At 52.6% G+C, this 26,646-nt stretch overlaps 1 protein-coding gene across 1 annotated transcript; it reads right to left on the bottom strand.

The window, feature by feature from the left end:
- Positions 1 to 610: 610 nt before the first annotated feature.
- On the bottom strand, positions 611 to 2,893 carry LOC103651291 (mitogen-activated protein kinase kinase kinase 18). Its single transcript, XM_020550505.1, has one exon. It carries the CDS (start codon positions 2,806 to 2,808, stop codon positions 1,381 to 1,383), a length of 1,428 nt encoding a protein of 475 aa, XP_020406094.1. The 5' UTR covers positions 2,809 to 2,893; the 3' UTR covers positions 611 to 1,380.
- Between the last annotated feature and the right edge of the window lie 23,753 nt (positions 2,894 to 26,646).

Here is a 26,646-nt window from a genome sequence, read left to right on the forward strand (position 1 = left end):
CTCCTTACTCCACGTAGCTGGCACGGTACGCAGGGCCACGCGCCTCCTGACCTGCGTCCATCACTCGGCGGGGGCGCGGGGCACACGTTACTCGTTTGCTCGACGAATCATCCAGATGATGATAGAGTCCTCCACCCTTTCGGAACTTGGGGCCTGCGTGCGTGGTTAGTTCCAGATTAAAATTCAGGCAACGACTTAAATTGCCGTGAGTTCTATCCAAACTACTACGGAGTACTGTGCAATTTCACAAAATCATGGGTCAGAGCAGTTTCCCCCAAAAGAAAATCTACTGTGTGAAATCGAACCTGTCCTAAGAGTGATTGGAAGGGAGTCTGGTGCCGTCAGATTCTTAAAATCATTAGGTATTCAGACCCCACCCCCCCCCCCCCCCCCCCCCCCCCTAATTAAGATTCCGAACGATGTTAGTAACACATCGACACAAAAGTCCAACAAATATTACAGTTTTTTTGTTATCTATATATATAATCCGGGTTTTAGAATCTTATGTAAACAAACATGCCCCAAGTTTCATGTGACCTTGCCTCTGAGTATAGATCCCTCTACTTCTATGCTAAGCTGCGGCTTTCAATCTTCTTTCCCAAAACGCCAGCGAAGAGCCTTCCCAGAAGCTGAGCTTCCCGAGCCGAGAGGCCGTGACACGTGCCGGGGTGACTGGTGAGCAAACCGTGAGGAACTGTACTGCACAGTCTCAAGATCTCTCTCCCCGTGTCCCGAATCGGTTCCCACGTGTGCCAGGTAGCACCTACTGTATGTAACAAACGTGTACGCCAACTTCGTTTTTTTAATATATATATCTTTCATCTTTGCATGAGGAGCACACCACGCCCACACCACCAGGTTTTGGAAGAAAGCGCCACTTGGCCGTCACTCGCATCGCGCATCAGGCCACGCGCCACACATGTCCAGACTTATCCAGATGAAGCGGAGTAGTAGAAATTTTAATTTTGCCAGTAGCTCATGGCCAGCGTCCCCGACGAGACGAGAGACCCCACTGGTAGTTACGCAGCAGGAGTGCTCCGTTTCGCTAGCTCGATCGATCGGGACTCGGACGCCACCATCAAGGCCGCCGGAGCTCATCGTTATCAGCTGGAGGAGAATGGGTGAGGATTTCACGGTTTGTAAAAATAGTGGCCAGAGGCCAATGCCCTGACCGAAAAGAAAAGGAAAGGAAAGCAAAGGGTGGTTGATGAGATACAGAGTGGCCAGGAATCCCCAGATTGCGATGCTTCCCAATTGCCTTTCTACTGGCGTGATCTGTCCATTCTGTCCACTGCTTTAGCATTAGCGCCATGGCCCCCCATGGGAGGAGAGGGGGATGTGCTCTCCCGGCCATTCCCAGCTCACGCCTCGCGGTCGCCGTCACCGTCGCCGCCTCGGTCTAGAACAATGTTTCTGGAATTGTCGCGTCGCACCAGTTAGGCAGTTGTAGAGGCTTTTTCTATGTAGACAATGTGAAACTGGTAGACGGTAGTGGTAGTAGAACAGGACAAAGAGGGGACAGTTTCGCAGTAAAGAGGTCTTTGATATTTCAATACTGTAAGCGAGAAATACAGTTGGGTTACTGTAATCACCCATACACTGCTCTTCCAACAGCCCAACTGACAAAGCAGTAGTTAATCCTACGGCTACACAACACCCGGGATCATATCCTACAGCTACACAACACCCGGGATCTTCGCCCTCCGCATCGGCGTCGATGAAGTCGACCCCTGTTTCCAACGCCACACTCGGGAGCTGGCACTCGTCATCGCCGGCCGCCTCTTTGGTTGGTACCGGCACCAAGTTGGTGGCTTCACATTGCTCGTCGAGCACTTCAATCCAGTCGCCCTCTTCGGAATCCCAGTCCGGCAGGACCGAGCAGGGGCAGGCCAGTGCCTTGATTCTCTGGGCGGGGCTCTCTGACGCATCGCCCTCGTCATCGGAGTCGGGCTCCCAGACCGCGGCGTCCAGCGTGCTCGTGGGAGACGCCGCCGCAGCCTCCTCCGCCTTGACGCCGCGGCCGGCTGACGCCAGGAACGGGTGCTCCAGGAGCTGCGCCGCCGTGCACCGGTCGCGCGGGTTCCTGGCGAAGCACCGGGCCAGGAAGTCCTTGGCCTCGGCGGACATCCACCCGGGCGCGTCCGGCACGGCGTCGGTGTACCCGATCCGGTGCACTGCCGCGGGGAGGCTGTCCACGTCGCTCCACGGCGCGCGGCCCGTGGCCATCTCGACGACGGTGCAGCCCAGCGCCCAGACGTCGGCGGCGGGGCCCTGCTCCTCCCCGCGCGCCACCTCGGGCGCCATGAACGCCGGCGTGCCGCCGACGGGGCGCCCGGAGCCCACGGCCCTGGCGCACCCGAAGTCCGCGAGCTTGGCGCGGCCGTCGGCGCCCACCACGACGTTCCGCGCCTTGACGTCGCCGTGCACGACCGACCGCCCGTGGAGGTACGCCAGGCCCCGCGCCACGTCCGCTGCGTACGCCGCGACGGCGCGCTCGTCGCCGATGCGCCCGCCGCCGCTCCTCGCCGCCACGTCCGCGAGCGAGCCGCCGGGCGCGAACTCGAGGAGCAGCTGCCACCCGCCGTCGGCCGCGGGGCGGTGGCCGAGGCAGGGGACCACGTGCGGGGACCGGAGGGACGACAGGATGCTCCCCTCGCGCCGCAGCTGCTCCGCGGCCCACGCGGGGGCGGACTTCACCGCGAAGAGCGCGCCAGAGGCGGCGTCGGCGGCGAGCGACACCACCGCGCCCGACGCGCCGCGGCCCAGCGTGCGGACGCGCGTCCACCTGCCGCTGACCGCTGTTGCCATGGCGCTCTGCTTTATCTCCTCTTCTCTCGGGGCTCGTCTGTTTGAATCACTTGGCTCGCTTTGGCCGATTTGTTTTGTGGTGCGGTTTGCCGCTTGTTTCAAGTGGAGGGCGCGTATTTATAAGACGGGGGCGCGAGAGCGAAGCACATCCAAAGCTGTTGCCTTCCATCCATCCGTACACGATTCCTCTGCGGGGCTGTGGCATGGAAAGCATGCGCAGGTGGGCTACGCGGGCGAACAGGACGGAACGGGGAGACTGGCGTGTGGACCCTCGCGCGGCCGCAGCGGCAAGCCTTGTGGATTGACCGGTGGGGAGGAGGCGGCCTGTGCTAGCTAGATCAATACGTGGCTGGTGTGGGCGCCGATCACGTGGGGAATTTTCAGGTTTGGGCCGTTTGGGTGGGTAGGTGTGACAGGGGTGGGCGTTCGGGTAGGTTAATTTGGTCCAGCGTATTGGGAGTTTTTATTTTTTGGGTTTTAAAATATATAATCGAAGTTTTTAAAATAATATTAGGAACAAACTCGAATAGACTAAAAATTTTAATTTAATCTATTCAGTATATTAAATAAACCAAATAATAAAAAGACTATTTATCTTTTGTTAAAATATATGCAATAAATAATTAAATATAAGTACTATTATAACAATAAGGGACTATTAGAAGTAGCGTATAGATAGATATATAGGCTATGATTAATATGACATCATAATTTTTAGCTAATAAGTTAATAAATCACAAAAAATATCATCACACAACCTATTTGGTCCACTGAATTAGACCAAATAATATAGAGACTTAGGGCATGTTTGATTCGCTGACTAACTTAACACACTTTGCCTAACTTTTCTGTCTAACGTTAGTTCTTTGATTCGGACGACTAACCTTAGGTAAAATGTGGCACAGTTAGTCACGAACCAAACAGGCCCTTTGTCTTTTGTTAAAGTTAATGTAATAAAATAATAATTTACTATAAAAATAGCATATAAACATATATACTATCATTAATATGGCATCATAATGTTTAGCTAATAAGTTCATAAATTACATAATAATATCATCACAGAACATATATCCTATCATTAATACATATTTTTAATCCCTAGTATGTATTTTAGGTTTATAAATTTTAAAATTCAAAATTCTCAAACAGCCATAGAATGTTCACATGATTAATTAGGCCGACCAAATTAATATTTTTGTTGTTGAAAATCTATGTGTATAGTGTGTGATGTCATGAACTGGTATGAGGATAATAACCTGGCTCAGCATTGGCTGGTCAAGCAGTCATGGAAAATGTACCAAACCGTTTGGTGACGGCGCCGGTATTGCACGCCAAAATAAGGCCTAGTTTGGATACTTTGGGATTGAAGTGTTTTCAAGGGATTGGAGAGGGTGTAAATCCCCAATAGATCAAATACTCTCTCAATACATCTTAATTCACTCCAATCCCACTCATTACTAGAGTATCCAAACTAGGCCTAATGGGAGACGACCAGAGTCCAAAGCGAGAACACACGTGAAGGCACGGAACTCGCATGTATGCGTTCGAAGATCATCGAAAGTTTGTTCGGCCGCGCTGTCGCCACCTGCAAGCCGAACACGAACGCGCCGATGCATTATGTGCAGACACGCGTGTGGGGAGCAACAGCAAACGGAGTGGCACACGTATCCGCCGGCCGGCCGGCCTCGGCGCGAGATTTTATCGCCTCCGCGGCTCTCCTAACCCGACGACGACACGGCGAGCCACGGAGCCAGATAACTCGGTGCGCTGCAAATTTGTCAGTTGGGTGTTTGGACAGTCGTACTCGTGCACCCTATCCTTTTCCGGTTCGACGGCAGGCGGTGGCTGCAGATTCTCACGCTTGGTTTGCCGCAATCGGTCGAGCTCATCAGCAAGTGGTCGTCACGTATTTCTCCTCTGGAAGTCTGGCTAGCTTCTGCGGCTTTTAGCCGTCAGAATTCGCAAATCTATGTTATCTATTTTTTAAAATATTGTGTTCAAATTACTCACCACTTTATCACAAAGACCTAAAAACTACTAAAATTATAAGATTAATCAAAAAACAGGTGACACATAATGTTGATTTTTCATGACCGTCTAGGTTTAGATGTAGCTAAGAAGTTTAGATATATAAACGATGATAAAATAGTGGATTGTTAGAGTAACTCTGTACCATATATCTTATGGTATTCTTATCGTGGGCTTATATGTGGTGCTAATTAGAATGTGAACTATCTACTCCCTCCGGTTTCCTATTAGTTGCCGTTTAGGACAACGACACGGTTTCCAAAATATAACTGCAGCCAATTTTTCTGTTAAAATACAAACAAACTTTTAATACAATTATACTTTTATAAAAGTACTTTTTATGATAAATCGATGCATATAAATATTAGGTTTCAAAACTAGATAATAAAATAGTTATTTATAGTCAAAATTTTATAAGTTTGACTCGAACCTTGTCTAAAACAGCAACTAATAGGATATCGGAGGGAGTAGTTTGGACTCGTCATAATGATGACGTAATTAGTCAGCAAGCAACCGAACCTCGAGGATATATCTAGTGTCATTTCTGGCACAATGTGCGGTTTACTCACTATTCTTACTGTTGTAATTATATTTATGTACTTGTTGTTTGATACATGCTCAACTTGTCTTGTGTAGATTGTAGCTTGTAATATAGTAATTGGATTGGATTAATAGCTCTTGCTAAGTAAGTAGCTTGTACCATTAAATATAAACTAAATACCAAGCCACTAGAAGTGTTAATACAAAGTTTATAGGCTATTTACCGCCAGCTTTTGTATTATTTAAACTTCTCTAGTGACTTGTGAGTTTGTAGAAAAAGTTTATAGGCTATTTACCGCCGGTTACCCGCACCATCTCATCTTGAATTATCATATGCGTTGACTTTATTTAAGATTATATTTGGTTGCTTGTACGTGGGAGTCATAACTGTATGAGTGGATGCAAAATAAACCATTTTGATGCTATTAACGCGCATCCACCCATACACTCAAAATTATCGTATCTTGCTGGCCAGAGTGACGCCAGCCTACGCATGGACACACAACCATCCAATCAGCCTATTAACCTGTGCTGCCATATGAGATCTATCAATTACAGATAAAAAGTAGTAACTTGATTTTTTTCATATGTTGGGGAAAATCCCAAATAAAAAGTTATGTAATACTATAAGTAAAGTTCAAAAAAAGGGATTACCTACATGTAAAATAACTAGCCAAGTTCGGCATCATTATATCAACACACCTATGAAAAAAATATTAGAACAATTTTCCCACCCCGCATATTTTTCCTATGTACTCTATGCTTTATCATCTCACCCAATTCGCTCACAATATCCCTAAAATTATCTCATCACTCTTTTTCACATGTTCCTAGATGAAACATTTTGGTACCACCATTTATACCGGCAAAGGGTTAAAAGGATCAATATGTTTAAAAGAAGAGATAGATGGTCTTCTCTAAAGTTTCTTGCACAAATTAAGATCTATTATAAATCTTAAATCCGTCTCTTGTACCTAGAAGTGTTTCTATCTATTGATCAAAAGTTTTGTACCTTTAATTTCATTCCTATACTATCATGGCAATTCTAGTAATATAAATACTTGGAAAAAAATTCTCAAATATAAATGTCCAAAGTAAAGAAATGATTAGTAATGTCTCGATGATTTGTTGAGGTCTCGAAAAGTCGACACTCTTCACTAGTCCTTATTGGAGCACCTGCTCAAGGGTTTCGGTCCACCTTGATCCGTAAAAGGACCGAGTGTTCTATATGGCCATGTTCTTTGCATCTCCGACTTAGTGAACCGCTCACAACTCTGTAGAACTTTGAGTTGGGTCATAACAAACTCTCTAAATGATCACCATAAAACCGTATAGGTGATGTCGATCACCAAGAGTAACAAGCATAAACTCTTTGTTGACCTAATCAAGGATAATGAGAACACACTAGCTAGTCTCAATGTAATATTGAAGACGCTTGTCGGGGACCATAATTAGGGGTACCCCCAAGACTCCTAATCTCAACTGGTAACCCCCATCAGCACAAAGCTGCAAAGGCCTAATGGGCGCGATTAAGGGCAAGTCTCAGTCCACTCAAGGGACACGATCTCGCCTCGCCCGAGCCCAGCCTCGGGCAAAGGCAGCCGACCCCGGAGGATTCACGTCTCGCCCGAGGGCCCTCTCAAGCAACGGACACACCTTCGGCTCGCCCGAGGCCCAGTCTTCGCAGAGAAGCAACCTTGGCCAGGTCGCCACGCCAACCGAACAAGGATCGTCTGACATCTTATCCTGACGCGCGCTCCAGTCGACAGAGCCGAACTGACCGCAAGCACTTCGTCGCTCCACTGACCGACCTGACAGGAGTACAGCGCCGCCTGCCCCGCTCCGACTATCGTGCCACTCGCCAGAGTGAGGTCGACAGCGGCTAAGTCTAGCCTCGGGTGACATAGGAAGCTCCGCCTCGCCCGACCCCAGGGCTCGGCCCCCGTCTCGGCCTCGGCTCCGGAAGACGACGAACTCCGCCTCGCCCGACCTAGGGCTCGGACTCGGCCTTGGCTCCAGAAGACGACGAACTCCGCCTCGCCCGACCCTAGGGCTCGGACTCGGCCTCGGCTCCAGAAGACGACGAACTCCGCCTCGCCCGACCCTAGGGCTCGGACTCGGCCTCGGCTCCAGAAGACGACGGACTCCGCCTCGCCCGACCCAGGGCTCAGACTCGGCCTCGGCTCTGGAAGACAACGGACTCCGCCTCGCCCGACCCCAAGGCTCGGACTCAACCTCGACCTCGGAGGAATCGCCACCTCGCCCCAACTCGGGTTCGGACCAGCCACGTCGCCAGGAGGGCCATCATTACCCTACCCCTAGCTAGCCCAGGCTACGGGGAACAAGACCGGCGTCCCATCTGGCTCGCCCCGGTAAACAAGTAATGATGACACCTCGCACGCTCCATGACGGCGGCGGCTCCCATCCTCTTATGTCAGCAAGGAGACGTCAGCGTGGACCCGACAGCCCCAATAGTTGTACTTCCGCAGAGCTCCAGTGCTCCTCTGACGGCCATGACATCATATGAACAGGATGCCAAAACCTCTCCGACTGCCACGACGGCATGTACTTAGGGCTCTAGCTCCTCTCTGCTAGACACGTTAGCACACTGCTACACCCCCTATTGTACACCTGGGCCCTCTCCTTACGTCTATAAAAGGAAGGTCTAGGGCTCTCGTATGGGGAGGTTGGCCGCGCAGGAGAACGGGCCGGCGCATAAGGCTCTCGCTCTCTCTCTCTCTCGCTCCCGCGCAAACGCTTGTAACCCCCTACTGCAAGCGCATCCAGCCGCCCTAGGCGCAGGACAACACGAAGGCCGCGGTTCCCCCTCGCTGTTCTCCCCCCTTTGTGTTCCGTCTCGCGCTGACCCATCTGGGCTGGGGCACGCAGCGACAATTTACTCGTCGGTCCAGGGACCCCCCGGGGTCGAACCACCGACAGTTGGCGCGCCAGGTAGGGGCCTGCTGCGTGTTGACGAACAGCTTCCCGTCAAGCTCCAAATGGGTAGTCCCCAGCAACCTTTCCAACCCGGGACGACGCTCCGTTTCGGGAGTCTCGAGTTCATGTCTCTCGACGGCAGCTACGACATAGTACTCCTCCTTCCGCCGTGCGACGACGACAATGGCGGCCGTCAGCCCGCCCGCCGGCGGGGGAATCGACGACGTCTTCCCCACAAGGCGGAAGAGCAACATTCAGTTATGTCCCGTCCCCTCCCCCGCCGACGGAGGAGGAGGCGGGGCAGGCATGGCCAAGCAGCGGGCGACACCTCGTCGGCTGTCGAGCGAGACGACGGCGCCGGCGCCCCAGTGGGGGACACGCCGAGCGTTGACCTCGCGTCGGAGACGAAGACGAGCGTCGTTTCCCCGCAACACGTCAACATCGAGCTGACGGATGACGCCAGCACGCTCGCGAAGGGCTTGCTGGGCGTCGCCCTCGTACCTAAGACAACGGTGCAGTCCGCCCCTGACGCGACTTCGTCACCACCTGTCGATCAAGAGGTACCGTCCGTTTCCCATCCCATGCCTTTCAGATTCAGCTTCGATCCACCAAGCTACCCCGCTTCGGTGGAGGCTTTCGCAAAGGCATGTCCAAACCCTCCAGGGTACCATGTGCGGACACCCTGGGACAGACTGACGGTCGTCTCGACCTACGGGCCCTCGGGTTCCGAGGAAGATGACGAGCCCGACTCTGGTTGGGATTTCTCCGGGCTTGGTAACCCCAGTGCCATGCAGGACTTCATGACCGCATATGACTACTGCCTCTCCGATTGTTCCGATGGTAGCCACATCCTCGGCGACGAGGACTATGGCCCAAGTCGCAAATGTTTCCACGTCGATCTTGGGGGTCTCGGCGAAGGTAACCATTTTGGTATGCCGGAGAACGGCGATCCCCCTAGGCCTGCGCCTCGCGTTGACATCCTTCGGGAGCTAGTTGTGGTCCCAGTCCCTGGGGGGGTCAGGACGCACAGCTCGAGCAAATCCGCGAGATGCAGGCCAGGCTCGACGAGGAGGCAGGAACACTTGCGTAGCCTCGGCTGAACCTCGGACAGGAGTGGGCAGGCCAAGCTTCGGCCGGAGAAGCGCGTCACCTGGCCCAGGACGTCCAGCACCGCATCGCCGACGATACCAGGCCAAGGCTGCCCCCGGTTTCCAGTGGGGTCGGCCAGAACCTGGCTGCGGCTGCGATACTACTCCGAGCGATGCCGGAACCCTCCACCACCGAGGGGCGGCGTATCCACGGAGAGCTCAAGAACCTCCTGGAAGATGCCGCGGTCCGACGGGCCGAAAGCTCTGCCTCCCAAAGGCAGGGATACCCCCCGGAGCATCACGCCGCGACTTCCGGATTCGTGCGAGAAGCCTCGGTCCACACCGGGCGCACGCGCAACACGGCGCCAGCGGCCCCGGGTCGCCTCGGCAACGAGCACCACCACCGCAACCGTCGAGCCCACCTCGACGAAAGGGTGCGCCGAGGCTACCACCCTAGGCGTGGGGGACGCTACGACAGCGGGGAGGATCGGAGCCCCTCGCCCGAACCATCCGGTCCACAGGCTTTCAGCCGGGCCATACGACGGGCGTCGTTCCCGACCCGGTTCCGAACCCCGACTACCATCACAAAGTACTTGGGGAGACGAGGCGGGAACTGTGGCTCGCGGACTACCGACTGGCCTGCTAGCTAGGTGGAACGGACGATGACAACCTCATCATCCGCAACCTCCCCCTGTTCCTCTCCGACACCGCTCGAGCCTGGCTAGAGCATCTGCCTCCGGGGCAGATCTCCAACTGGGACGACCTGGTCCAAGCCTTCGCCGGCAACTTCCAGGGCACATACGTGCGCCCTGGGAACTCTTGGGATCTCCGAAGCTGCCGCCAGCAGCCGGGAGAGTCTCTCCGGGACTACATCCGGCGATTCTCGAAGCAGCGCACCGAGCTGCCCAACATCACTGATTCCGATGTCATCGGCGCGTTCCTCGCCGGCACCACCTGCCGTGACCTGGTGAGCAAGTTGGGTCGCAAGACCCCCACCAGGGCGAGCGAGCTGATGGACATCGCCACCAAGTTTGCCTCCGGCCAGGAGGCGGTTGAGGCCATCTTCCGGAAGGACAAGCAGCCCAGGGCCGCCAGCCGAAAGACGTCCCCGAGAAGTCGCCGAGCACTCACTGGATATCCGAGATGGAGCCCGACCCGTGAAGCAGCCTCTGCGCCGATTCGACGAAGAAAAGCGCAGAGCCATAGGCGAGGAGATCCACAAGCTAATGGCCGCTGGGTTCATCAAAGAGGTATTCCATCCCGAATGGCTTGCCAACCCTGTGCTTGTGAGAAAGAAAGGAGGGAAATGACGGATGTGTGTAGACTACACTGGTCTAAACAAAGCATGTCCGAAGGTTCCCTACCCTCTGCCTCGTATCGATCAAATCATGGATTCCACTGTTGGGTGCGAAACCCTGTCGTTCCTCGATGCCTACTCAGGGTATCACCAAATCAGGATGAAAGAGTCCGACCAGCTCGCGACTTCTTTCATCACACCTTTTGGCATGTACTGCTACGTTACTATGCCATTTGGTTTGAGGAATGCAGGTGCGACGTACCAAAGGTGCATGAACCACGTGTTCGGAGAGCACATTGGTCGAACGGTCGAGGCTTACGTCGATGACATCGTAGTCAAGACGAGGAGAGCCTCCGACCTCCTCTCCGACCTTGAAACGACATTCAAGTGTCTCAAGGCGAAAGGCATAAAACTCAATCCCGAGAAGTGCGTCTTCGGAGTCCCCCGAGGCATGCTCTTGGGGTTTGAAAGGGAAATGTGCCCTTGGGCTATTTCTAAGTATTTTGGTGATTGAGTGCCAACACAAGTGCTTTTGTGCTAATCTATGCAAAGTGGTGGACAAAGTGAAAATCATGTTAAAAGGTATGTTTCTAGACTTAGTACATTGTTTTATGGACTAATGTATTGTGTCTAAGTGCTGGAAACAGAAAAAATCGAGTTGGAGAAGAGATGGCTAAGTTCAGCCAAAGTCTGCTCAGCCTGGGTTCACCCGACTGTCCGGTGGTGCACCGGACAGTGTCCGGTGCGCCAGGCTGGCTCTGGCGAACAGGCTGCTCTCGGGACTTCGACGGCAGTGTACGGCTAAAATTCACCGGTCTGTCCGGTGGTGCACCGGACTGTCCGGTGAGCTGTTCACAGGCGAACTCGTCGCTCTCGGGAAACCATCAACGGCGTACGACTAAAATTCACCGGTCTGTCCGGTGGTGCACCGGACTGTCCGGTGAGTCAACAGTCAGCCGGGCAACGGTCGGCCGAGGATTCTGCGCGTGATGCGTGGCCGAGCCAACGGTCACATTGGTGCACCGGACTGTCCGGTGTGCACCGGACAGTGTCTGGTGCGCCTCAACGGTCGGCTTCGCCAAATAAGGAAAGCAATCTGCACTGGACAGTGAACAGTGGATGTCCGGTGGTGCACCGGACTGTCCGGTGCGCCAGTCGACAGAAGGCAAGATCTGCCTTCCAGGAATGTTTTCAACGGCTCCTAGCTGCCTTGGGGCTATAAAAGGGACCCCTAGGCGCATGGAGGAGGACACCAAGCATTCTTACAACATTCCTAAGCACCAAGACCTCGATTCGCGCATTTGTTTCTTTGTGATAGCATATAGAGCTCTAGTGGAGTTGTGAACTCATTGAGTTGTGTTGCGAGCTCTTGTTGCGACTTGTGTGCGTGGTGACACTCTGATTTTTGTGTCTTGTGTGCGTTGCTAATCCCTCCCTTGCTCCGTGCTTCTTTGTGAACTTCAAGTGTAAGGGCGAGAGGCTCCAAGTTGTGGAGATTCCTCGCAAACGGGATTAAGAAAACAAGCAAAACACCATGGTATTCAAGTGGGTCTTTGGACCGCTTGAGAGGGGTTGATTGCAACCCTCGTCCGTTGGGACGCCACAACGTGGAGTAGGCAAGCGTTGGTCTTGGCCGAACCACAGGATAACCACCGTGCCATCTCTGTGATTGATCTCTTGTTGGTTATTGTGTTTTGTTGAAGACTCCTCTCTAGCCACTTGGCGGTTATTGCGCTAACACTTAACCAAGTTTTTGTGGCCTAAGTTTTAATTGTTACAGGATCACCTATTCACCCCCCTCTAGGTGCTCTCAATTGGTATCAGAGTCGTTCTCTTCACAAAGGGACTAATCGCCCGAAGAGATGGATCCTAAGGGGAAGGGAATCGTGATCAACGACAAAGAGAAGGAGTCCTTCGTCAACGAGCCTAAGGATGATAAGCCTACCGACTCGGGCTCGGGCCATAGATGCAAAGATGGGAAGAAGAAGAAGATAAGGCGCATCAAGGAGATTGTCTACTACGACGACAACGATGAGTCATCTTCTTCCCAAAAGGACGACGACCACAACGACTACGAGAGAAGGAAACCGGTTAATTCGAACTTTTCTTTTGACTACTCTCGTATTCCGCAAAGTACAAATACTCATTTGCTCTCCATTCCACTTGGCAAACCTCCTCACTTTGATGGAGAGGACTACGGATTTTGGAGCCACAAAATGCGTAGTCACCTGTTCTCTCTCCATCCGAGCATATGGGAGATTGTGGAAAGTGGAATGAAGTTCGATAGCTCGGATAGTCCTATTTTCATTAATGAACAAATTCATAGAAATGCACAAGCCACTACTGTGTTGTTAGCCTCCTTGTGCAGGGACGAGTACCATAAAGTGAGCGGCTTGGACAATGCCAAGCAGATCTGGGACACCCTCAAGATTTCTCATGAGGGGAACGACGTCACCTTGCTCACCAAGATGGAGTTGGTGGAGGGCGAGCTAGGACGATTCGCGATGATAAGGGGCGAGGAGCCAACCCAAAAATACAACCGGCTCAAGACCCTTATCAACAAAATAAGGAGCTACGGAAGCACGCGATGGACGGACCACGACGTCGTCCGATTGATGCTAAGGTCCTTTACTGTTCTTGATCCTCATTTGGTGAATAATATTCATGAGAATCCCAGGTACACCAAAATGTCGCCCGAAGAAGTCCTTGGAAAATTCGTAAGCGGGCGAATGATGATCAAGGAGGCGAGGTACGTGGACGACGCACTGAATGGTCCAATCAATGAGCCTCAACCCGTTGCTCTCAAGGCAACAAGAAGCAAGGAGGTGTTACCTAGCAAGGTGGCGCAAGTTGAGGCGGCAAGGCTAAATGATGAAGAAATGGCCCTCATCATCAAGCGCTTCAAGACGACGCTTAAGGGTCGCAAGGGACAGCCAAGCAAGACCAAAGCCAAGGGGAAGCGCTCATGCTTCAAATGCGGTAAGATTGGTCATTTTATTGCTAACTGTCCCGATAATGAAAGTGACCAGGAACACGGGAGCAAGAGGGAAAAGAAGAAAAATTACAAGAAGGCCAAGGGCGAGGCACATCTAGGAAAGGAGTGGGATTCGGATTGCTCCTCCTCCGACTCCGACAATGAAGGACTCGCCGCCACCGCCTTCAACAAGTCATCCCTCTTCCCCAACGAGCGTCACACATGCCTCATGGCAAGGGAAAAGAAGGTATGTACTCGAAACTCTACTTATGCTTCTTCAAGTGAGGACGAATCTAGTGATGAGGATGAAATAGATTATTCATGTTTATTTAAGGGCCTAGATAGAACCAAGGTAGGTAAAATTAATGAATTGATTGATGCCTTGAATGATAAGAATAGGCTTTTAGAAAAACAAGAGGATTTGTTGTATGAAGAACATGACAAATTTGTAGAAGCACAAAAATCTCATGCTTTAGAAGTTAAAAGAAATGAAATGCTTTCTTGTGAATTATCTTCTTGCCATGAGACAATTTCTAGCTTAAGGAGCATTAATGATGATTTGAATGCTAAGTTAGAAATAGCTAGTAAATCAACAACTTGTGTAGAAAATGTTGTTATTTGCAATAGATGTAAAGATTTTGATATTGATGCTTGTAGTGAACACATAGCTTCTATTGCAAAGTTAAACGATGAAATGGCTAGTCTTAATGCCCAACTTAAGGCTAGCAAAAGTGATTTTGATAAACTAAAATTTGCTAGGGATGCCTACACGGTTGGTAGACACCCCTCAATTAAGGATGGGCTTGGCTTTAAGAGGGAAGCCAAGAACTTAACGAGCCATAAGGCTCCCATCTCCGCCAAGGAGAAAGGGAAGGCCCCTATGGCAAGTAGTACTAAAAAGAACCATGCTTTTATGTACAATGATAGAAGACAGTCTCATAGGAGTTGTAATGCTTTTGATTCACATGCCTATTATTCTTATTCTATGTTTGCTTCCAGTTCTTCCTATATGCATGGTAGAGATATGCCTAGGAAAAATATTCATCATGTGCCTAGAAAGAATATTGTTCATGCTCCTAGGAAAGTTATGAATGGACCCTCTACAATTTATCATGCTTTAAATGCTTCCTTTGCTATTTGTAGAAAGGATAGGAAGATAGTAGCTAAGAAATTAGGGGCAAAATGCAAGGGTGATAAAACTTGCATTTGGGCCCCTAAGACAATTGTGACTAACCTTGTAGGACCCAACAAGAGTTGGGTACCTAAGACCCAAGCCTAAATTTGCCTTGCAGGTTTATGCATCCGGGGGTTCAAGCTGGATTATCGACAGCGGATGCACAAACCACATGACGGGGGAAAAGAGGATGTTCTCTTCCTATGTCAAGAACAAGGATTCCCAAGATTCAATTATATTCGATGATGGGAACCAAGGCAAGGTAAAAGGGTTAGGTAAAATTGCTATTTCATCTGAGCACTCTATTTCTAATGTGTTTTTAGTTGAGTCGCTTGGATATAATTTGTTATCTGTTAGTCAATTATGCAAAATGGGATATAATTGTCTATTTACAAATATAGATGTGTCTGTCTTTAGAAGATGTGATGGTTCACTAGCTTTTAAGGGTGTACTAGACGACAAACTTTATTTGGTTGATTTTGCAAAAGAAGAGGCCGGTCTAGATGCATGCTTAATGGCTAAGACTTGCATGGGCTGGTTGTGGCATCGCCGCTTAGCACATGTGGGGATGAAGAACCTCCACAAGCTTCTAAAGGGAGAACACGTGATAGGTCTAACCAATGTACATTTCGAAAAAGATAGACCTTGTGCAGCTTGTCAAGCAGGGAAACAGGTGGGAGGCTCTCATCACACCAAAAATGTGATGACAACATCAAGACCCTTGGAGATGCTTCATATGGACCTCTTCGGACCCGTCACCTATCTGAGTATAGGAGGAAGTAAGTATGGTCTTGTTATAGTTGATGATTTTTCCCGCTTCACTTGGGTATTCTTTTTGCAGGATAAAACTGAAACCCAAGGGACCCTCAAGCGCTTCCTCAGGAGAGCTCAAAATGAGTTTGAGCTCAAGGTGAAGAAGATAAGGAGCGACAATGGGTCCGAATTCAAGAATCTTCAAGTGGAAGAGTTCCTTGAGGAGGAGGGGATCAAGCACGAGTTCTCCGCTCCCTACACACCTCAACAAAATGGTGTGGTAGAGAGGAAGAACAGGACGCTCATCGATATGGCGAGGACTATGCTTGGAGAGTTCAAGACCCCCGAGCGCTTTTGGTCGGAAGCCGTGAACACGGCTTGCCACGCCATCAACAGGGTCTACCTTCACCGCCTCCTCAAGAAGACTTCATATGAGCTGCTAACTGGTAACAAACCCAATGTGTCTTATTTTCGTGTATTTGGGAGCAAGTGTTATATTCTTGTGAAGAAAGGTAGAACCTCTAAATTTGCTCCCAAAGCTGTAGAAGGTTTTTTATTAGGTTATGATTCAAATACAAAGCCGTATAGGGTCTTCAACAAATCATCGGGTTTGGTTGAAGTCTCTAGCGACGTTGTATTTGATGAGACTAATGGCTCTCCAAGAGAGCAAGTTGTTAATCTTGATGATGTAGATGAAGAAGATGTTCCAACGGCCGCGATTCGCACCATGGCGATTAGAGATGTACGGCCTCAGGAACAATTGGAGCAAGATCAACCGTCTTCCTCAACTATGGTGCATCCCCCAACCCAAGATGATGAACAGGTATCTCAAGTGGAGGCGCATGATCAAGGGGGAGCACAGGATGTTCAAGTTGAAGAGGAAGAAGCACCTCAGGCACCTCCAACCCAAGTTCGAGCGACGATTCAAAGGGATCATCCCGTCGACCAAATATTGGGTGATATTAGCAAGGGAGTAACTACTCGTTCAAGATTAGTTAATTTTTGTGAGCATTACTCCTTTGTCTCTTCTATTGAGCCCTTCAGGGTAGAAGAGGCCTTGCTAGATCCGGACTGGGTGTTGGCCATGCAGGAGGAACTCAACAACTTCAAGCGCAATGAAGTTTGGACACTGGTGCCTCGTCCCAAGCAAAATGTTGTGGGAACCAAATGGGTGTTTCGCAACAAACAGGACGAGCACGGGGTGGTGACGAGGAACAAGGCTCGACTTGTGGCAAAAGGTTATGCCCAAGTCGCAGGTTTGGACTTTGAGGAGACGTTCGCTCCTGTGGCCAGGCTAGAATCAATTCGTATTTTGCTAGCATATGCCGCTCACCATTCTTTCAGGTTGTACCAAATGGATGTGAAGAGCGCTTTCCTCAACGGGCCGATCAAAGAGGAGGTGTACGTGGAGCAACCCCCTGGCTTCCAGGATGAACGGTACCCCGACCACGTGTGTAAGCTCTCTAAGGCGCTCTATGGACTTAAGCAAGCCCCAAGAGCATGGTATGAATGCCTTAGAGACTTTTTAATTGCTAATGCTTTCAAGGTTGGGAAAGCTGATCCAACTCTTTTCACTAAGACTTGCGATGGTGATCTTTTTGTGTGCCAAATTTATGTCGATGACATAATATTTGGTTCTACTAACCAAAAGTCTTGTGAAGAGTTTAGCAGGGTGATGACGCAGAAATTCGAGATGTCGATGATGGGCGAGTTGAACTACTTCCTTGGGTTCCAAGTGAAGCAACTCAAGGACGGCACTTTCATCTCCCAAACGAAGTACACGCAAGACTTGCTAAAGCGGTTTGGGATGAAGGACGCCAAGCCCGCAAAGACTCCGATGGGAACCGACGGACACACCGACCTCAACAAAGGAGGTAAGTCCGTTGATCAAAAGGCATACCGGTCTATGATAGGGTCTTTACTTTATTTGTGTGCTAGTAGACCGGATATTATGCTTAGCGTATGCATGTGTGCTAGATTTCAATCCGATCCTAAGGAGTGTCACTTAGTGGATGTGAAGCGAATTCTAAGATATTTAGTTGCTACGCCTTGCTTCGGGATCTGGTATCCAAAGGGGTCTAACTTTGACTTGATTGGATATTCAGATTCCGACTATGCTGGATGTAAGGTCGATAGGAAGAGTACATCGGGGACGTGCCAATTCTTAGGAAGGTCCCTGGTGTCGTGGAACTCTAAGAAACAAACTTCCGTTGTCCTATCCACCGCTGAAGTGGAGTACGTTGCCGCAGGACAGTGTTGTGCGCAACTACTTTGGATGAGGCAAACCCTCCGGGACTTTGGCTACAATCTAAGCAAAGTCCCACTCCTATGTGACAATGAGAGTGCTATCCGAATAGCGGAAAATCCTGTTGAGCACAGCCGCACAAAGCACATTGACATCCGGCATCACTTTTTGAGAGACCACCAGCAAAAGGGAGATATCGAAGTGTTTCATGTTAGCACCGAGAACCAGCTAGCCGATATCTTCACTAAGCCTTTAGATGAAAAGACCTTTTGCAGGCTGCATAGTGAGCTAAATATCCTAGATTCGCGGAACTTGGATTGATTCATAGCATACATGTGTTTATGCCTTTGATCATGTTCCTTATGCATTTTGTTGCTTACTATGGTGCTCAAGTTGTACAATCACTCCCCGGACCTCACAAGTCCTTGTGCAAGTGATGCACATATTTAGGGGGAGTTGTGCTACAACTTGACCCTTTGAGACTAACCGTTTGCTTGAGTGTGCTTGATTTAGTCTCAAAGGAGTTTTGAAAGGGAAAAGGTGGACTTGGACCATGAAAGACTTCCACTGCACTCCGATGAGAGGGTAACTAATTCCAAGTTCATCTCACGTCCTCTTATTGCCTGTGTTCTCATTTGACGATTTTGGTGAGGCAATGGGGTTAAAGGGCCAAGATTGATCCCGTTTTGGTGCTTGATGCCAAAGGGGGAGAAAATAAAGGCCAAAGCAATAGATGGATCAGCTACCACTTGAGAAATTTTGAAAATAATAGATTAGAGCTTTTGGTTTGTCAAAACTCTTTTATTGTCTCTTATGTCAAAAGTTGGCCTCTTGTGGGGAGAAGTGTTGATTATGGAAAAAGGGGGAGTTTTTGAAAACCTTGATCAAATTTCATTGGAATACCTCTCTTTTTGTCTCTACAAGTGGATTTGACTTAGAGATAGGAATTTGAGTTTGATTTGCAAAAACAAACCAAGTGGTGGCATAGAGTGATCCATATATGTCAAATAGGATTCAAAACAACCTTGAGTTTTCATTTGCATTGATATTGCACGTATTCTAGTTGCTTTATGTTGTGTTGGCATAAATCACCAAAAAGGGGGAGATTGAAAGGGAAATGTGCCCTTGGGCCATTTCTAAGTATTTTGGTGATTGAGTGCCACCACAAGTGCTTTTGTGCTAATCTATGCAAAGTGGTGGACAAAGTGAAAATCATGTTAAAAGGTATGTTTCTAGACTTAGTACATTGTTTTATGGACTAATGTATTGTGTCTAAGTGCTGGAAACAGAAAAAATTGAGTTGGAGAAGAGATGGCTAAGTTCAGCCAAAGTCTGCTCAGTTTGGGTTCACTGGACTGTCCGGTGGTGCACCGGACAGTGTTCGGTGCGCTAGGCTGGCTCTGGCGAACAGGCTGCTCTCGGGACTTCGACGGCGGTGTACGGCTAAAATTCACCGGTCTGTCCGGTGGTGCACCGGACTGTCCGGTGAGCCGTTCACAGGCGAACTCGTCGCTCTCGGGAAACCATCAACGGCGTACGACTAAAATTCACCGGTCTGTCCAGTGGTGCACCGGACTGTCCGGTGAGTCAACAGTCAGCCGGGCAACGGTCGGCCGAGGATTCTGCGCGTGATGCGTGGCCGAGCCAACGGTCACATTGGTGCACCAGACTGTCTGGTGTGTACCGGATAGTGTCCGGTGCGCCTCAACGGTCGGCTTCGCCAAATAAGGAAAGCAATCTACACTGGACAGTGAACAGTGGATGTCCGGTGGTGCACCGGACTGTCCGGTGCGCCAGTCGACAGAAGGCAAGATCTGCCTTCCAGGAATGTTTTCAACGGCTCCTAGCTGCCTTGGGGCTATAAAAGGGACCCCTAGGCGCATGGAGGAGGACACCAAGCATTCTTACAACATTCCTAAGCACCAAGACCTCGATTCCGCGCATTTGTTTCTTTGTGATAGCATATAGAGCTCTAGTGGAGTTGTGAACTCATTGAGTTGTGTTGCGAGCTCTTGTTGCGACTTGTGTGCGTGGTGACACTCTGATTTTTGTGTCTTATGTGCGTTGCTAATCCCTCCCTTGCTCCGTGCTTCTTTGTGAACTTCAAGTGTAAGGGCGAGAGGCTCCAAGTTGTGGAGATTCCTCGCAAACGGGATTAAGAAAAGCAAGCAAAACACCATGGTATTCAAGTGGGTCTTTGGACCGCTTGAGAGGGGTTGATTGCAACCCTCGTCCGTTGGGACGCCACAACGTGGAGTAGGCAAGCGTTGGTCTTGGCCGAACCACGGGATAACCACCGTGCCATCTCTGTGATTGATCTCTTGTTGGTTATTGTGTTTTGTTGAAGACTCCTCTCTAGCCACTTGGCGGTTATTGCGCTAACACTTAACCAAGTTTTTGTGGCCTAAGTTTTAATTGTTACAGGATCACCTATTCACCCCCCCTTTAGGTGCTCTCAGGGTTCATCGTCTCCGAGCGGGGCATCGAGGCCAACCCGGAAAAAATCGCGGCCATCACCAACATGGGGCCCATCAAGGACTTGAAAGGCGTACAGAGGGTCATGGGATGCCTTGCGGCTCTGAGCCGTTTCATCTCGCGCCTCGGCGAAAGAGGCCTACCTATGTACCGCCTCTTAAGAAAAACCGAGTGCTTCACTTGGACCCCCGAGGCCCAGGAAGCCCTCGGGAACCTGAAGGTGCTCCTTATAAACGCACTCGTCCTGGTGCCCCCCGCTGCCGGAGAAGCCCTCTTGATCTACGTCGCCGCTACCACTCAGGTGGTCAGCGCCGCGATTGTGGTCGAGAGACGAGAAGAAGGGCATGCATTGCCCATCCAGAGGCCGGTCTACTTCATCAGTGAGGTACTGTCTGAGACCAAGATCCGCTACCCACAAATTCAGAAGCTACTGTACACGGTAATTCTGACACGGCGAAAGTTGCGACACTACTTCGAGTCTCATCCGGTGACTGTGGTGTCATCCTTCCCCCTCGGGGAGATCATCCAGTGCCGAGAGGCCTCGGTAGGATTGCAAAGTGGGCGGTGGAAATCATGGGCGAGACAATCTCGTTCGCCCCTCGGAAGGCCATCAAGTCCCAAGTCTTGGCAGACTTTGTGGCTGAATGGGTCGACACCTAGCTTCCGACAGCTCCGATCCAACCGGAACTCTGGACCATGTTTTTCGATGGGTCGCTGATGAAAACAGGGGCAGGCGCGGGCCTGCTCTTCATCTCGCCCCTTGGGAAGCACCTCCGCTACGTGCTGCGCCTCCATTTCCCGGCGTCCAACAACGTGGCTGAGTACGAGGCTCTGGTCAACGGGTTGCGCATCGCCATCGAGCTAGGGGTCCGACGCCTCGACGCTCGCGGTGACTCGCAGCTTGTCATCGACCAAGTCATGAAGAACTCCCACTGTCGCGACCCGAAGATGGAAGCCTACTGCGACGAGGTTCGGTGCCTGGAAGACAAGTTCTACGGGCTCGAGGTCAACCACGTCGCCCGACGGTACAACGAGACTGCGAACGAGCTGGCGAAGATAGCTTTGGGGCGAACAACGGTTCCCCCGGACGTCTTCTCCTGAGACCTACATCAACCCTCGGTCAAGACCAGCGACACGACCGAGCCCGAGGCACCCTCGGTAGAGCCCGAGGCGCCCTCGGCTCAACCCGAGGCACCCTTGGACCCCGAGGGTGAGGCACTGCGCGTCGAGGGAGAGCGGAATGAGGTCACGCCTGATCGAGACTGGCAGGCCCCGTACCTGCAATATCTCCACCGAGGAGAGCTGCCCCTCGACCGAGCCAAAGCTCGGCGACTGGCGCGACGCGCCAAGTCATCCGTCTTGCTGGGTGAAGGGAAGGAGCTCTACCACCGCAGCCCCTCCGGCATCCTCCAGCGATGCATATCCATCGCCGAAGGCCAGGAGCTCTTACAAGAAATACACTCGGGGGATTGCGGTCACCACGCAGCGCCTCGAGCCCTTGTTGGAAACGCTCTTCGGCATGGTTTCTACTTGCCGACCGCGGTGGCCGATGCCACTAGAATTGTCCGCACCTGCCAAGGGTGTCAGTTCTACGCAAGGCAGACGCACCTACCCGCTCAGGCTCTACAAACAATACCCATCACCTGGTCGTTTGCTGTGTGGGGTCTGGACCTCGTCGGTCCCTTGCAGAAGGCACCCGGGGGCTACACGCACCTTCTGGTTGCCATCGACAAATTCTCCAAGTGTTTCGAGGTCCGACCCCTAAACAGCATCAGGTCCGAACATGCGGTGGCGTTCTTCACCAACATCATCCATCGCTTTGGGGTCCCGAACTCCATCATCACCGACAACGACACCCAGTTCACCGGCAGAAAGTTTCTGGACTTCTGCGAGGATCACCACATCCGGGTGGACTGGGCCTCCGTGGCTCACCCCATGACGAATGGGCAGGTAGAGCGTGCCAACGGCATGATTCTGCAAGGACTCAAGCCGAGGATCTACAACGACCTCCACAAGTTCGGCAGGCGATGGATGAAGGAACTCCCCTTGGTGGTCTGGAGCCTGAGGACGATGCCAAGTCGAGCCACGGGCTTCACGCCGTTCTTTCTAGTCTACGGGGTCGAGGCCATCTTGCCCACAGACTTAGAATACGGTTCCCCAAGGACGAGGGCCTACGACGACCGACGCAACCAGACCAACTGAGAAGACTCACTGGACCAGCTGGAAGAGGCTCGGGACGTGGCCTTACTACACTCGGCGCGGTATCAGCAGTCCCTGCGACGCTACCACGTCCGAGGGGTTCGGTCCCGAGACCTCCAGGTGGGCGACTTGGTGCTTCGACTACGACAAGACGCCCGAGGACGGCACAAGCTCACGCCTCCCTGGGAAGGGCCATTCATCATCGCCAAGGTTTTGAAGCCCGGGACATACAAGCTGGCCAACAGTCAAGGCGAGGTCTACAGCAACGCTTGGAACATCCGACAACTACGTCGCTTCTACCCTTAAGATGTTTTCAAGGCGTTCATATACCTCGTTTACAAATGAAGTCTAACCATCAAGGAAGGATCGGCCTTGCCTCGGCAAAGCCCGACCCTCCCTCGGGGGCTAGAAGGGGCGAACCCCCTCCGCGTCAAAATTTTCCTCGGAAAAGTCTTTCGGCAAGAACATTTTTCGTGTTTTTCGACTACTTCGACGGTGGGATCCTGAAAACGACGGAGTACACGTAAGCAGGCAAGGCTGACCGAGCCGAGGGACTCCTACGCCTCCGGGATACGGATACCTCACTCATCACCTTCTGCGATAAGTAACTTGCGCTCAGATAAACGGTTCCGCTGACCGAACAAGTCTTAACGCTCGAAGACTCTTCTGCCGAAACGATTTTTCGTGCCATCACGACCATGTCGACAAAAGAATCCTACGGACGAGTAAGGGTACACGTAAGCGGCAAGGCCGACCGAGCCGAGGGACTCCTACGCCTCCGGGATACGGATACCTCACTCATCACCTTCCGTGAGAAGTAACTCTCGCTCGGATGAATGATTCTGCCACCGACAAGCAAGTCTTGACACTCGAAACAAGGGGAAAAGAAACGCAGCTTCACAACACGACAATAGTATGTTTGGGCCTCGGCGGCCGCAAAAAACATATGCATACTACAGGCGAACCGATGCTGCAGGCTCAGATGTCGATGGAGAGGGAGCAGCAGCACCCTCGGCGTCAACTCCACCTTCGGCGAAGTCCGACCGAGCCTCGGACGGCAACACGGGCGGAGGATCTCCGCACCGAAGGACGACGTCAGCACCACGCCTGGGCCATCGCCGCTAGGGTCTCCTCCAGGAACCCGGCCCGAGCAGACGGCTCGGCCGGCCGCCTCGAAGCCTCAGCCAGCCGTCCCCCGAGGACACCGGCCCGGCTCGTGGCCTCGGCGACTCGACTCCGACGTTGGTCCCGGCCAAGCCCCGGCCGACGAAGCTCCCTTTTTCGAGCCAACTCTGCCTCTGTCCGTGCTGGCACCGCAGCCTCCGGCTCCGGCTCATCGGAGAGCGGCCGAGGGTTTCTTTGACTAAACAAGTGAAGCCTCATGCGGCAAGGCCGACCGAGCCGAGGGATTCCTACGCCTCCGGGATACGGATACCTCACTCATCACCTTCCGCACAGAGCAACTCACATTTGGTTAAGCGGTTCGGTTAGCCGACAGGCGAGTCCCAGTGCTCGAAAATGAGGGAAAAAACATGGTATTACACCCAAAATACCTACATGTTCAGGCCCAGATAGCCACAATGAACAAACACCGGCACTCTAGGTGCCATTACAAACGGAACTCTGGTTCCACCCCCACAGGTACGAACAACCCCCCCACGCTGGAGGGCCTGCGGGGCAACAAAACCTGTGGTGGCTCGCCGACGCCCGCTCCGGTAGCAGCGACAACGACCCCCGCTCCGAAGTGGCCAAACAGCAGCAGCGATGACCTCAGGGCGGACACTGTTGCGACAAGGCCCTCGCCCACAACCCCACTCGAGGGGCGAGGACAAGCTACCAAGGCCATGGAGCCAGAGGTCAGTCCGCGGGTGGCGCCGACTATCTCGTCGGCAGAGAAACCTCTTCCGGCTGCCTCGGTGGGAGGTGGCACCGGAAGCAGCGCTGAACCCGCTCAGGCCGGAGAAGCCGGACACGCGGCAGCTACTAGCGCCACGAACGGCGAACGCCCTTCCCCCCGATCACTGAGGGAAGGAGCGGGCCGCTGCCCGCGCGGAAACAGGCCCCAACTCGGCGCACTCTCCGCCCCAGCAAGGATGATGAAGATCCTTGAAGCTGAGGGCGGGGCAGAGGCCGCAGCCCGGCTCGCTTCTCCCCACCATTGAACTGGTGGTCACCGTCTTGGGTGACCACCGGCGAGGGGATGCGGTCGGGCTGCCTGATGAAAATCCTTGAAGCCGAACGATGGCTGAAAGGTACCAACTTCCACGAAGTTGCGTTCCTCCTCCGACGATGAGACGAAAGCAACGCGAGCGCTCCCCATCCGGGGGCTCGGAAGGTGGAAGGGCGCGATGCATGAGGAGAGTGCGAAGGCATGGTTGCCATCCAAGGGGGTCACCCTCCTTTTAAAGGCGACTCTCCCCACTAGCGTCCTCAGCCGTCGCGGACAAAGTCTTCTCCAACACGCTCCAAGGTCCTCCCCCTACGACACGGGGGCTGGGTCCCACGCGTCACGCAAGATGACCCAGGACAGAGGAAGCCAGACCGCCGCGCGCGGAGCACACAACAGCCCAGCGGTTACAAGCATTCCTCCACTATCGCTCGGACCAGCGGGTGAAAGGGCGGACCGCCATGCAGGCGGCATGCAACCGCACCAAGAGGGCGCACCCTTCCAACTTCGCCACGTCCAGCTTGGAGGCCCAGGCCCACACGTCATGTAACCGGCGCGCCGGTTACTACGTGCGAGAAACTGCACCGCCACTCGCGCCAGTCCCGCGCCTCCTCGACTGCGGAACTGGTGCCGCAACTCGAGGCAACCCTGCACACGGCCCAGCAGTGCCAACCAGGCACGCCGGTCACGGGTCAGTCAGCCGCGGGAGAAGGCGTGACGGTCGATACGGCCAAAAATGGGCCGGCAGTAATAGCAATGGCAGGCGGGCGGAAGCAGCGGTCAAATCGTCTGCAGGCTCACGTCCCCTCCTGGAACAGCGAGAGAACCCTCTCCCACGGCGTGAAGATGACGCGCCCGTGTTCCGTTCCTCGAACGGCTCGCGCACGCACAACGGCTGCCCCGCAAACCACTCGTCCCGTCGCATTAACTCTGCGGCAAGGCAGGCGGCACCTTTGGCAGGCAAAGCGGGCGACGCTTCACCTCCGCCATAATGACCGCGTCAAAAAGGTACGCCATGACGTTCGATTTTGTATCCTTTTCCGCTTCCTCTTTTTCTCTCTCTTGCCACAGGGACCGGGAAAGGGGATACTTTGAAAGGGATCCTTCTCCACGAAGGAAACGGGCCCCGAGCCCCCCTACTAATCACAGGTTCGAAGGCTGACCCCTCGAAAGGGTTCGACAGCCGCCTCAGAGCACTCGGGCTCCGCGCCCACTACTGGTTAGAGGTTCGAAGACTGGCCCCTCGGAAGGGTTCAACGGCCGCCTCAGGCCACTCGAGCTCCGCGCCCACTACTGATCAGGGGTTCGTAGGCTGGCCCCCGAAGGGTTCGACAGCCGCCTCAGAGCACGCAGAGCAAGGGATGACCCTAGTACGTTTGATACATAACCAAGGCTCGGGCTACGCTCCCGAGGTACCCTAGGACATTTCCGAGACCAGCGGGAGCGATTTTCGTAATGGAATCCCACCAGAGGGAGGCATCGAGCCCTCGGACCCCATCAAAAGGGGACCGGGTCCGGCGAATCACCTGCAGGTACTTTTGGAGCGCGCCTCCGGGTCACTAGCCGACCCCTAACGAATGGGGCACGGGTGTCCACTCGGATTACCCGCTAGCAACTCACTGGAGACACCATGTTCGGCGCCCTCCGAGGGCAGCATGGTGCTTTCCCCCCCTCCTTGCGGAAAGGCGACACAGGGGTGTATGAAAAAAGCCGAGTCTGTCCTTGACCGTCCTCTCACTCTGTGCGAAGGCTCGGGGGCTGCTCTCGCGAACCCGGCTCCGGCCAAACCGTTGACAGCGTCAACATACTAGCCCGAGAACTTGGAACTCGACTATGCACCCGGGCTATGGCCAGTTCGCATGAGGGAACGACCAAATCGACCAAGCCATCACGAAAGGCACTAAGACCTCGAAGGAGTCAAAACACTCCTCCGAGGCCTCGGGGGCTACACCCGGCGG

This window comes from Zea mays, chromosome 3 (assembly GCF_902167145.1).
Source record: "Zea mays cultivar B73 chromosome 3, Zm-B73-REFERENCE-NAM-5.0, whole genome shotgun sequence".
Taxonomy (NCBI): domain Eukaryota; kingdom Viridiplantae; phylum Streptophyta; class Magnoliopsida; order Poales; family Poaceae; genus Zea; species Zea mays.